Source organism: Oncorhynchus gorbuscha, unplaced genomic scaffold (genome assembly GCF_021184085.1).
Source record: "Oncorhynchus gorbuscha isolate QuinsamMale2020 ecotype Even-year unplaced genomic scaffold, OgorEven_v1.0 Un_scaffold_4409, whole genome shotgun sequence".
Classification (NCBI taxonomy): domain Eukaryota; kingdom Metazoa; phylum Chordata; class Actinopteri; order Salmoniformes; family Salmonidae; genus Oncorhynchus; species Oncorhynchus gorbuscha.
This window is the reverse complement of record NW_025748428.1, coordinates 18,938-32,858: the sequence shown is the minus strand read 5'-3', so window position 1 is coordinate 32,858 and position 13,921 is coordinate 18,938. Positions and strand designations below refer to the sequence as shown.

The 13,921-nt window shown below is 42.2% G+C and overlaps 1 protein-coding gene across 1 annotated transcript; it reads left to right on the top strand.

Annotated features, from left to right (window-relative positions):
* Positions 1–2,925: 2,925 nt before the first annotated feature.
* Positions 2,926–6,058, top strand: LOC124028540 (NACHT, LRR and PYD domains-containing protein 4E-like). The gene is made up of 2 exons (XM_046340583.1): positions 2,926–3,425; positions 3,834–6,058. Exons 1-2 carry the CDS (start codon positions 3,194–3,196, stop codon positions 6,035–6,037), a joined length of 2,436 nt encoding a protein of 811 aa, XP_046196539.1. The 5' UTR covers positions 2,926–3,193; the 3' UTR covers positions 6,038–6,058.
* Positions 6,059–13,921: the final 7,863 nt, after the last annotated feature.

Genomic DNA, 13,921 nt, shown 5'->3' with positions numbered 1-13,921 from the left:
TATATGCACTGGGGGTGTAGACTTCCTATATGCACTGGGGGGGTGTAGACTTCCTATATGCACTGGGGGTGTAGACTTCCTATATGCACTGGGGGGGTGTAGACTTCCTATATGCACTGGGGGGGTGTAGACTTCCTATATGCACTGGGGGGGTGTAGACTTCCTATATGCACTGGGGGGGTGTAGACTTCCTATATGCACTGGGGGGTGTAGACTTCCTATATGCACTGGGGGGGTGTGTAGACTTCCTATATGCACTGGGGGGTGTAGACTTCCTATATGCACTGGGGGGGTGTAGACTTCCTATATGCACTGGGGGGGGGGGTGTAGACTTCCTATATGCACTGGGGGGTGTAGACTTCCTATATGCACTGGGGGGGTGTAGACTTCCTATATGCACTGGGGGTGTAGACTTCCTATATGCACTGGGGGGGTGTAGACTTCCTATATGCACTGGGGGGGGGTGTAGACTTCCTATATGCACTGGGGGTGTAGACTTCCTATATGCACTGGGGGTGTAGACTTCCTATATGCACTGGGGGGTGTAGACTTCCTATATGCACTGGGGGTGTAGACTTCCTATATTCACTGGGGGTGTAGACTTCCTATATGCACTGGGGGGTGTAGACTTCCTATATGCACTGGGGGGTGTAGACTTCCTATATGCACTGGGGGGTGTAGACTTCCTATATGCACTGGGGGGTGTAGACTTCCTATATGCACTGGGGGGTGTAGACTTCCTATATGCACTGGGGGGTGTAGACTTCCTATATGCACTGGGGGGGTGTAGACTTCCTATATGCACTGGGGGTGTAGACTTCCTATATGCACTGGGGGTGTAGACTTCCTATATGCACTGGGGGGTGTAGACTTCCTATATGCACTGGGGGGTGTAGACTTCCTATATGCACTGGGGGGTGTAGACTTCCTATATGCACTGGGGGTGTAGACTTCCTATATGCACTGGGGGGTGTAGACTTCCTATATGCACTGGGGGTGTAGACTTCCTATATGCACTGGGGGGGGTGTAGACTTCCTATATGCACTGAATGTACAATATTGGAAAGTATTTTCAGTGTTAGATTTCCAAACCATCTGGATATAAAGCCATGGAAAGTAGATCTGGATGTGAATCAGTAACCTGAGCAGTAATATGAAACACATTTTACAGAGGACCAAGGGGGAAGAATCTTTTATTATTTTTTTTTAAGGTGAAAGGTCAAGGAATCCACTGCACTTGCCTGTAGATCTGTAGCTCATATGGATAGGAAGGTATTGAAAGTTAAACCCATCACAGGAAATATGCATGTAAAATCAGTTCAATGAAAATGGCAATTCTAATGGGTGTACTATAGAGGAGGGAGGTCAGTAAGTGGTTTTAGATTATTTTATGATGTTGTTTGGACAGCTGGAAGCGATTTGAAAATTGGATTTGATTTAATAACCACAGCTGGTTATTAATGAATATTAATTAATTTTGAAAAAGTAATATTTTTTATTTTATTTATTTTTTATTTAAAAATCCCCACCCCCTTTTTTCTCCCCAATCTCGTGGTATCCAATTATTAGTAATTACTATCTTGTCTACAGATCCCGGTTCGATTCCAGTTTGTGTTGCAGGAGGCCGCGACCGGGAGACCCATGAGGCGACACACAATTTGCCCAGTGTCGTCTGGGTTAGGGGAGGGTTTGGCCCAGTGTCGTCTGGGTTAGGGGAGGGTTTGGCCCAGTGTCGTCCGGGGTAGGGGAGGGTTTGACCGGCAGGGATGTCCTTGTCCCATCGCGCTCCAGCGACTCCCGTGGCGGGCCGGGCGCATGCACACTGACACGGTCTCCAGGTGTACGGTGTTTCCTTCTGACACATTGGTGCGTCTGGCATCCGGGTTAAGCATTGTGTCAAGAAGCGGTGCAGCTTGGGGGGGGTTGTGTTTCCGAGGACACACGGCTCTCGACCTTCACCTCCTCCGAGTCTGTATGGGAGTTACAGCGATGGGACAAGACTGGTCCCTGTGTGATATGATAAAGACTAGTCTGTACTGCAGGTCCCTGTGTGATATGATAAAGACTAGTCTGTACTGCAGGTCTCTGTGTGATATGATAAAGACTAGTCTGTACTGCAGGTCTCTGTGTGATATGATAAAGCCACTAGTCTGTACTGCAGGTCTCTGTGTGATATGATAAAGACTAGTCTGTACTGCAGGTCTCTGTGTGATATGATAAAGCCACTAGTCTGTACTGCAGGTCTCTGTGTGATATGATAAAGCCACTAGTCTGTACTGCAGGTCTCTGTGTGATATGATAAAGCCACTAGTCTGTACTGCAGGTCTCTGTGTGATATGATAAAGACTAGTCTGTACTGCAGGTCAGGTCTCTGTGTGATATGATAAAGCCACTAGTCTGTACTGCAGGTCTCTGTGTGATATGATGAAGCCACTAGTCTGTACTGCAGGTCTCTGTGTGATATGATAAAGCCACTAGTCTGTACTGCAGGTCTCTGTGTGATATGATAAAGCCACTAGTCTGTACTGCAGGTCTCTGTGTGATATGATAAAGCCACTAGTCTGTACTGCAGGTCTCTGTGTGATATGATAAAGCCACTAGTCTGTACTGCAGGTCTCTGTGTGATATGATAAAGACTAGTCTGTACTGCAGGTCTCTGTGTGATATGATAAAGCCACTAGTCTGTACTGCAGGTCTCTGTGTGATATGATAAAGCCACTAGTCTGTACTGCAGGTCTCTGTGTGATATGATAAAGACTAGTCTGTACTGCAGGTCTCTGTGTGATATGATAAAGACTAGTCTGTACTGCAGGTCTCTGTGTGATATGATAAAGCCACTAGTCTGTACTGCAGGTCTCTGTGTGATATGATAAAGACTAGTCTGTACTGCAGGTCTCTGTGTGATATGATAAAGACTAGTCTGTACTGCAGGTCTCTGTGTGATATGATAAAGCCACTAGTCTGTACTGCAGGTCTCTGTGTGATATGATAAAGCCACTAGCCTGTAAGATTTCAAGTCATTTAAACGAATGGAATATAGGACATAAATAAATATTTACAATTATCTTACCTTGTCATAACCAAGAAGCTAATAACCTATTAGCATACTCAAATGTTTTTGTTTTTGATGTTAAACTTACAACTTATGTTGTCTCTCTGTCTCTCAGGGGGAGGACACTGACTGTCTGATATCATGGATCAGACTCCTCAGTCTCTCGCTCCAGTCCAGCATTCTGGTCCTTCGTCCTCCATTACGTCTCAACCTGCCCCTACTCCGTCCTCCATCATGGCTCAACCTGCTCATCCACCGTCCTCCATTATGGCTCAGGGTGGTTCTGTTGTCGCTGCACCCCAACTTGTTGGCTGCAGTGTTGCAGGTTCAGTTTATCAAAACATCAGCGTTTCTATGCCTTCGCACGGTGCTGGTGAGACAATTATTTATTGTTATTTTTGTAGCTCAACAAAAACAAGACCAATTATTACAGACATGTTGATTAGTTAATATGCAGTGTCCCTGTCAAATAATACAATACAATTAAACTAATATTTTGTGTTCTGAGAGGGTACGACAGTTGAACTAAGCTCATGAAGTATTTGTAAGTTGTATTCTTCAAGAATCAATGGCTATACAGGATATAATTAGTTTTAAAGTCCAAAAATGGATGTACCAATTGCAGACTAACACACACACACACACACAAACACACTCATGAGGTACGCCCATGCAGGAAATTGGACTTTGAAACCAGTAACTGAAGGTAGTGTATTGTTATGTTACTGAATACTGCAGATTAAAAGATCCCACGACACTAACAATTGTCTTTCCTCATTAGATGAAGATCTGCCAAAAATCAAGGACAAACACAAGTCCAACATGAAGAAGAAGTTTGGGAGCATCTTTGAGGGGCTTGGAAAACGGGGAAACCCAACATTACTTGACAAGATCTACACAGAACTCTACATCACAGCTGGAGAGAGTGAAGGGGTTAATAAGGAGCATGAGGTTTGGCAGATTGAAGATACTGCTCGGACCGAAGCATTTCAAGACGATGCAATCAACTGCAATGACATTTTTAGACCTTTAGACCCAAAGACAAAGGAACATAATGACAAATCCCAATGCAAACAAGAGGTACCCATCAGAACTGTGCTGACAAAGGGCATCGCTGGCATCGGAAAAACAGTCTCAGTGCAGAAGTTCATCCTTGACTGGGCAGAAGGAATAGCCAATCAGGATGTAGATTTTGTCTTCACACTTCCATTTAGGGACTTGAATTTGATCAAAGACGACTGCAATCTCTTGAAACTCCTGAGTGACTTCCACCCTGAACTAACAGATATGCAGGACGCAAAGAAGGTGGTCGACGGTAAAGTTGTATTCATCTTCGATGGCCTCGATGAAAGCCAACTTCCACTGTGTTTCCATAACAACAAGAGGTTGTCTAATGTAACCGAGAAAACATCAGTGGACGTGCTGCTGACAAACCTCATCAAGGGGAATCTGCTTCCTGAAGCTCTCCTCTGGATAACCTCCCGACCAGCAGCAGTTGATAAGATACCCTCTGACTGTTTTGACCGTGTCACTGAAGTTCGAGGATTCAACGACCCACAGAAGGAAGAATACTTCAAGAAGAGATTCAGTGATGATGAGAACATGGCCAGCAAAATCATCTCCCACATAAAGACATCAAGGAGCCTCCACATCATGTGCCACATACCGGTCTTCTGTTGGATTACTGCCAAGGTTTTCGGGGACATGTTGAGCGAAAATGACCATGGAAAAGTCCCTCTAACTGAGATGTACATTCGCTTCCTACTCACTCTGACAAACATGAAGAACAAGAAGTACCATGGGGAAAACCAACCAGATCCTCGTAATCTGTCAGAGTCTGACGTACAGATCATTCTGAAGCTTGGAAAGCTTGCCTTCCAAAACCTGGAAAAGAGCAATCGGGTGTTTTCTGAAGACTATTTGAGAGAGTGTGGCATTGATGTCAACGAAGCCTTCTTGCTCTCAGGGATGTGCACAGAGATCTTCAGAGAGGAGGACCCTATGTTTCAAGCAAAGATGTACAGCTTTGTGCATCTCACAATTCAAGAGTTCTTTGCAGCACTCTATGTTGCTTACTCATATGCCAGTGAAAATGTCAGCCCATTTCGTTTCAGAGACTACCAAGAGCTACCAAGAAAAAATGACAGTGATTCCGGGGACACATATTTTGGAGACAGGGATGATGACTGCAGAGATGATGACTGCATGGATGATGACTGCAGGGATGATGACTGCAGGGATGATGACTGCAGGGATGATAACTGCAGGGATGATGACCGCAGGGATGATGACGGCAGGGATGATGACTACAGGGATGATGACTACAGGGATGATGACTGCAGGGATGATGACTGCAGGGATGATGACGGCAGGGATGATGACTGCAGGGATGATGACTGCAGGGATGATGGCTACAGGGATGATGGCTACAGGGATGATGACTACAGGGATGATGACTGCAGGGATGATGACTGCAGGGATGATGACTACTGGGATGATGACGGCAGGGAGGATGACTGCAGGGAGAATGACTGCAGGGATGATGACGGCAGGGATGATGACGGCAGGGATGATGACGGCAGGGATGATGACTGCAGGGATGATGGCGACAGTGATGAGGGCTACAGGGATGATAGCTGGAGCGAGGATGAAGACTACAGACCACAACACAGAGGTTCTCAGCAGCTACAGAAAACACTGCATGACTTGCAGAGGAGTGCGGTGGATGAATCTTTGAGCAGCAAGACCGGTCACCTAGACCTCTTCCTCCGCTTCCTTCTGGGCATCTCACTGGAGTCCAATCAGATCCTCTTGAAAAGCCTAAACCTCCAGACAAAGGGAGACGCAGAAAGCATCCAGAAGACCATCCAGTACATCAAGGATAGACTTTCAGACAAAAAACAAAGACAATATCCCTCCCCAGAGAGGTGCATCAATCTCTTTCTCTGTTTGATTGAGTTGAACGATCCCTTGTTTGTGAATTAAATGAACCTCTTAATAAATGGATCACTAGTCACCTTCAATAATGCCACATTAATAATGTTTACATATCTTACATTACTCATCACATGTATGTTCTGTATTTTATATACCATTTACTGCACCTTGTCTATGCTAATCGGCCATCACTCATCCATACACTTATATGTGCATATTCTCTTTCGCCCCTTTAGATTTGTGTGTATTAGGTAGTTTTGGGGGAATTGGTAGATTACTTGTATTAGGTAGTTTTGGGGGAATTGGTAGATTACTTGTATTAGGTAGTTGGGGAATTGGTAGATTACTTGTATTAGGTAGTTGGGGAATTGGTAGATTACTTGTATTAGGTAGTTGGGGAATTGGTAGATTACTTGTATTAGGTAGTTGGGGAATTGGTAGATTACTTGTATTAGGTAGTTGGGGAATTGGTAGATTACTTGTAGTAGGTAGTTGTTGGGGAATTGTTAATTACCTGTTAGATATTATTGCACCGTCGGAACTAGAAGCACAAGCATTTCGCTACACTCGCATTAACATCTGCTAACCATGTGTATGTGACCAATAACATCTGCTAACCATGTGTATGTGACCAATAACATCTGCTAACCATGTGTATGTGACCAATATCATCTGCTAACCATATGTATGTGACCAATAACATCTGCTAACCATGTGTATGTGACCAATAACATCTGCTAACCATGTGTATGTGACCAATAACATCTGCTAACCATGTGTACGTAACCAATAACATCTGCTAACCATGTGTACGTAACCAATAACATCTGCTAACCATGTGTATGTGACCAATAAAATTGGATTTGATTTGAAATTTGATTTGGTACGGCTAAGAGAGAAAAACACTCTCAGGCTCATCGACTGTAGTCAGTGCAAGATGGCAGCCTGACAGACACGGCTGTGTGAGATGGCAGCCTGACAGACACGGCTGTGTGAGATGGCAGCCTGACAGACACGGCTGTGTGAGATGGCAGCCTGACAGAAACGGCTGTGTGAGATGGCAGCCTGACAGACACGGCTGTGTGAGATGGCAGCCTGACAGATACGGCTGTGTGAGATGGCAGCCTGACAGACACGGCTGTGTGAGATGGCAGCCTGACAGACACGGCTGTGTGAGATGGCAGCCTGACAGACACGGCTGTGTGAGATGGCAGCCTGACAGACACGGCTGTGTGAGATGGCAGCCTGACAGACACGGCTGTGTGAGATGGCAGCCTGACAGATACGGCTGTGTGAGATGACAGACTGACAGAAACGTCTCAACCTGTTCTTCCACAGTCCTCCATTACGGCTCAACCTGTTCTTCCACAGTCCTCCATTACGGCTCAACCTGTTCTTCCACAGTCCTCCATTACGGCTCAACCTGTTCTTCCACAGTCCTCCATCATGGCTCAACCTGTTCTTCCACAGTCCTCCATCATGGCTCAACCTGTTCTTCCACAGTCCTCCATCATGGCTCAACCTGTTCTTCCACAGTCCTCCATCATGGCTCAACCTGTTCTTCCACAGTCCTCCATCATGGCTCAACCTGTTCTTCCACAGTCCTCCATCATGGCTCAACCTGTTCTTCCACAGTCCTCCATCATGGCTCAACCTGTTCTTCCACAGTCCTCCATCATGGCTCAACCTGTTCTTCCACAGTCCTCCATCATGGCTCAACCTGTTCTTCCACAGTCCTCCATCATGGCTCAACCTGTTCTTCCACAGTCCTCCATTACGGCTCAACCTGTTCTTCCACAGTCCTCCATTACGGCTCAACCTGTTCTTCCACAGTCCTCCATCATGGCTCAACCTGTTCTTCCACAGTCCTCCATCATGGCTCAACCTGTTCTTCCACAGTCCTCCATTACGGCTCAACCTGTTCTTCCACAGTCCTCCATCATGGCTCAACCTGTTCTTCCACAGTCCTCCATCATGGCTCAACCTGTTCTTCCACAGTCCTCCATCATGGCTCAACCTGTTCTTCCACAGTCCTCCATCATGGCTCAAGGGGGGGGGGGGTCAGTTAACATTAATATCACTATCAGTTAACATGCTGCTGCTGCTGACAAACTTCATATCTCCTTTTTTTGTTTTCCATTTTACGATCAAAGACCATAAAGATATTTACGAAGATAAATAAGAGCTTTTATTAAGAGCTCGAGTGTTTCCTCTCTTTCTCTCTCTAGAGAGACAAGTCATCCAGCTACTGGTGAGTCACACAGAAATGTGTTCATTCTCAAAGGAAATAGAGAAACACATTGAGTGAGTTTCAGTGAATCAAATCTCTGTATTATTTGGGTTGAACAGATACAGGGCTGCTTAAATAACACACCATTTTAATCGCCATTACAGTTCACTTTTCGTCTGCATTTTGCAACATTTAAAACACAGCGGTGGGCTGAACTTCATCCTGTTTAAAGTGGATGTATTATTGCTGACATCATCAATTGACCTTGCAAAGAAGTCACACATTTGAATCTTCACCTGATTAGGCTGCGCAGCCTCCTCTACGTTGGGAGTACGAGGTTAAGTACTGTACAAAAACAACCTATGATGAGTCAACCAGCATGAAGAACACGTGGTTTGGTTTAGGCACTTTCATTCATTTAGCAATGTGAAACCGACCAATGAAAACATACTATGTAGCAAATAAACAAACTGATTAGAACTATAGCAAACTAACTGTGTGAAACCGACCAATGAAAACATACTATGTAGCAAATAAACAAACTGATTAGAACTATAGCAAACTAACTGTGTGTGAAACCGACCAGAGCCAATGAAAACATACTATGTAGCAAATAAACAAACTGATTAGAACTATAGCAAACTAACTGTGTGTGAAACCGACCAGAGCCAATGAAAACATACTATGTAGCAAATAAACAAACTGATTAGAACTATAGCAAACTAACTGTGTGTGAAACCGACCAGAGCCAATGAAAACATACTATGTAGCAAATAAACAAACTGATTAGAACTATAGCAAACTAACTGTGTGTGAAACCGACCAGAGCCAATGAAAACATACTATGTAGCAAATAAACAAACTGATTAGAACTATAGCAAACTAACTGTGTGTGAAACCGACCAGAGCCAATGAAAACATACTATGTAGCAAATAAACAAACTGATTAGAACTATAGCAAACTAACTGTGTGTGAAACCGACCAGAGCCAATGAAAACATACTATGTAGCAAATAAACAAACTGATTAGAACTATAGCAAACTAACTGTGTGTGAAACCGACCAATGAAAACATACTATGTAGCAAATAAACAAACTGATTAGAACTATAGCAAACTAACTGTGTGTGAAACCGACCAGAGCCAATGAAAACATACTATGTAGCAAATAAACAAACTGATTAGAACTATAGCAAACTAACTGTGTGTGAAACCGACCAGAGCCAATGAAAACATACTATGTAGCAAATAAACAAACTGATTAGAACTATAGCAAACTAACTGTGTGTGAAACCGACCAGAGCCAATGAAAACATACTATGTAGCAAATAAACAAACTGATTAGAACTATAGCAAACTAACTGTGTGTGAAACCGACCAGAGCCAATGAAAACATACTATGTAGCAAATAAACAAACTGATTAGAACTATAGCAAACTAACTGTGTGTGAAACCGACCAGAGCCAATGAAAACATACTATGTAGCAAATAAACAAACTGATTAGAACTATAGCAAACTAACTGTGTGTGAAAACGCCCATAGTGACATATAACAGACACTAGAACTCGGACTAACAAACTACTCAATAGCTATATATTTTTTCTTATTAGAAGTAGACCTGCAAGGACATGAGGAATGTCCAACATGAGGAAGAAGTTTGGGAACATCTTTGAGGGCATTGCAAAACGTGGAAATCCAACATTACTCAACGAGATCTAAACAGAACTATATCACAGCTGGAGAATCCAACATTACTCAACGAGATCTAAACAGAACTATATCACAGCTGGAGAATCCAACATTACTCAACGAGATCTAAACAGAACTATATCACAGCTGGAGAATCCAACATTACTCAACGAGATCTAAACAGAACTATATCACAGCGGGAGAATCCAACATTACTCAACGAGATCTAAACAGAACTATATCACAGCTGGAGAATCCAACATTACTCAACGAGATCTAAACAGAACTATATCACAGCTGGAGAATCCAACATTACTCAACAAGATCTAAACAGAACTATATCACAGCTGGAGAATACAACATTACTCAACGAGATCTATACACAACTATATCACAGCTGGAGAATCCAACATTACTCAACGAGATCTAAACAGAACTATATCACAGCTGGAGAATCCAACATTACTCAACGAGATCTAAACAGAACTATATCACAGCTGGAGAATCCAACATTACTCAACGAGATCTATACAGAACTATATCACAGCTGGAGAATCCAACATTACTCAACGAGATCTAAACAGAACTATATCACAGCTGGAGAATCCAACATTACTCAACGAGATCTATACACAACTATATCACAGCTGGAGAATCCAACATTACTCAACGAGATCTAAACAGAACTATATCACAGCTGGAGAATCCAACATTACTCAACGAGATCTAAACAGAACTATATCACAGCTGGAGAATACAACATTACTCAACGAGATCTATACACAACTATATCACAGCTGGAGAATCCAACATTACTCAACGAGATCTAAACAGAACTATATCACAGCTGGAGAATCCAACATTACTCAACGAGATCTAAACAGAACTATATCACAGCTGGAGAATCCAACATTACTCAACGAGATCTATACAGAACTATATCACAGCTGGAGAATCAACATTGCTCAACGACATTTATACAGAACTATATCACAGCTGGAGAATCCAACATTACTCAACGAGATCTAAACAGAACTATATCACAGCTGGAGAATCCAACATTACTCAACGAGATCTAAACAGAACTATATCACAGCTGGAGAATCCAACATTACTCAACGAGATCTAAACAGAACTATATCACAGCTGGAGAATCCAACATTACTCAACGAGATCTAAACAGAACTATATCACAGCTGGAGAATACAACATTACTCAACGAGATCTATACACAACTAGATCACAGCTGGAGAATCCAACATTACTCAACGAGATCTAAACAGAACTATATCACAGCTGGAGAATCCAACATTACTCAACGAGATCTAAACAGAACTATATCACAGCTGGAGAATACAACATTACTCAACGAGATCTATACACAACTATATCACAGCTGGAGAATCCAACATTACTCAACGAGATCTAAACAGAACTATATCACAGCTGGAGAATCCAACATTACTCAACGAGATCTAAACAGAACTATATCACAGCTGGAGAATCCAACATTACTCAACGAGATCTATACAGAACTATATCACAGCTGGAGAATCCAACATTACTCAACGAGATCTAAACAGAACTATATCACAGCTGGAGAATCCAACATTACTCAACGAGATCTAAACAGAACTATATCACAGCTGGAGAATCCAACATTACTCAACGAGATCTAAACATAACTATATCACAGCTGGAGAATCCAACATTACTCAACGAGATCTAAACAGAACTATATCACAGCTGGAGAATACAACATTACTCAACGAGATCTATACACAACTATATCACAGCTGGAGAATCCAACATTACTCAACGAGATCTAAACAGAACTATATCACAGCTGGAGAATCCAACATTACTCAACGAGATCTAAACAGAACTATATCACAGCTGGAGAATACAACATTACTCAACGAGATCTATACACAACTATATCACAGCTGGAGAATCCAACATTACTCAACGAGATCTAAACAGAACTATATCACAGCTGGAGAATCCAACATTACTCAACGAGATCTAAACAGAACTATATCACAGCTGGAGAATCCAACATTACTCAACGAGATCTATACAGAACTATATCACAGCTGGAGAATCCAACATTACTCAACGAGATCTAAACAGAACTATATCACAGCTGGAGAATCCAACATTACTCAACGAGATCTATACACAACTATATCACAGCTGGAGAATCCAACATTACTCAACGAGATCTAAACAGAACTATATCACAGCTGGAGAATCCAACATTACTCAACGAGATCTAAACAGAACTATATCACAGCTGGAGAATCCAACATTACTCAACGAGATCTAAACAGAACTATATCAAAGCTGGAGAATCCAACATTACTCAACGAGATCTAAACAGAACTATATCACAGCTGGAGAATCCAACATTACTCAACGAGATCTATACACAACTATATCACAGCTGGAGAATCCAACATTACTCAACGAGATCTATACACAACTATATCACAGCTGGAGAATCCAACATTACTCAACGAGATCTATACAGAACTATATCACAGCTGGAGAATCTAACATTACTCAACGACATTTATACAGAACTATATCACAGCTGGAGAATCCAACATTACTCAACGAGATCTATACAGATCTATATCACAGCTGGAGAATCTAACATTACTCAATGAGATCTATACAGAACTATATCACAGCTGGAGAATCTAACATTACTCAACGAGATCTAAACAGAACTATATCACAGCTGGAGAATCCAACATTACTCAATGAGATCTAAACAGAACTATATCACAGCTGGAGAATCCAACATTACTCAACGAGATCTATACAGAACTATATCACAGCTGGAGAATCCAACATTACTCAACGAGATCTAAACAGAACTATATCACAGCTGGAGAATCTAACATTGCTCAACGAGATCTATACAGATCTATATCACAGCTGGAGAATCTAACATTGCTCAACGAGATCTATACAGAACTATATCACAGCTGGAGAATCTAACATTGCTCAACGAGATCTATACAGAACTATATCACAGCTGGAGAATCTAACATTGCTCAACGAGATCTATACAGAACTATATCACAGCTGGAGAATCTAACATTACTCAACGAGATCTAAACAGAACTATATCACAGCTGGAGAATCCAACATTACTCAATGAGATCTAAACAGAACTATATCACAGCTGGAGAATACAACATTACTCAACGAGATCTATACACAACTATATCACAGCTGGAGAATCCAACATTACTCAACGAGATCTAAACAGAACTATATCACAGCTGGAGAATCTAACATTGCTCAACGAGATCTATACAGATCTATATCACAGCTGGAGAATCTAACATTGCTCAACGAGATCTATACAGAACTATATCACAGCTGGAGAATCTAACATTGCTCAACGAGATCTATACAGAACTATATCACAGCTGGAGAATCTAACATTGCTCAACGAGATCTATACAGAACTATATCACAGCTGGAGAATCTAACATTTCTCAACGAGATCTATACAGAACTATATCACAGCTGGAGAATCTAACATTGCTCAACGAGATCTATACAGATCTATATCACAGCTGGAGAATCTAACATTACTCAACGAGATCTATACAGAACTATATCACAGCTGGAGAATCTAACATTGCTCAACGAGATCTATACAGAACTATATCACAGCTGGAGAATCTAACATTGCTCAACGAGATCTATACAGAACTATATCACAGCTGGAGAATCTAACATTGCTCAACGAATCTATACAGAACTATATCACAGCTGGAGAATCTAACATTGCTCAACGAGATCTACTGTACAAAGTGCTCTACATCACAGCTGGAGAGAGTGAAGGTAGTCAATAAAGAGCATGAGGTTCAGCAGATTGAAGATACGGCTCGGATCAAAGCATTTCAAGATCATGCAATCAACTGCAATGACATCTTCAAATCCATATTCCAACAAGAGGCATTCATCAGAACTGTGCTGACAAAGGGCAT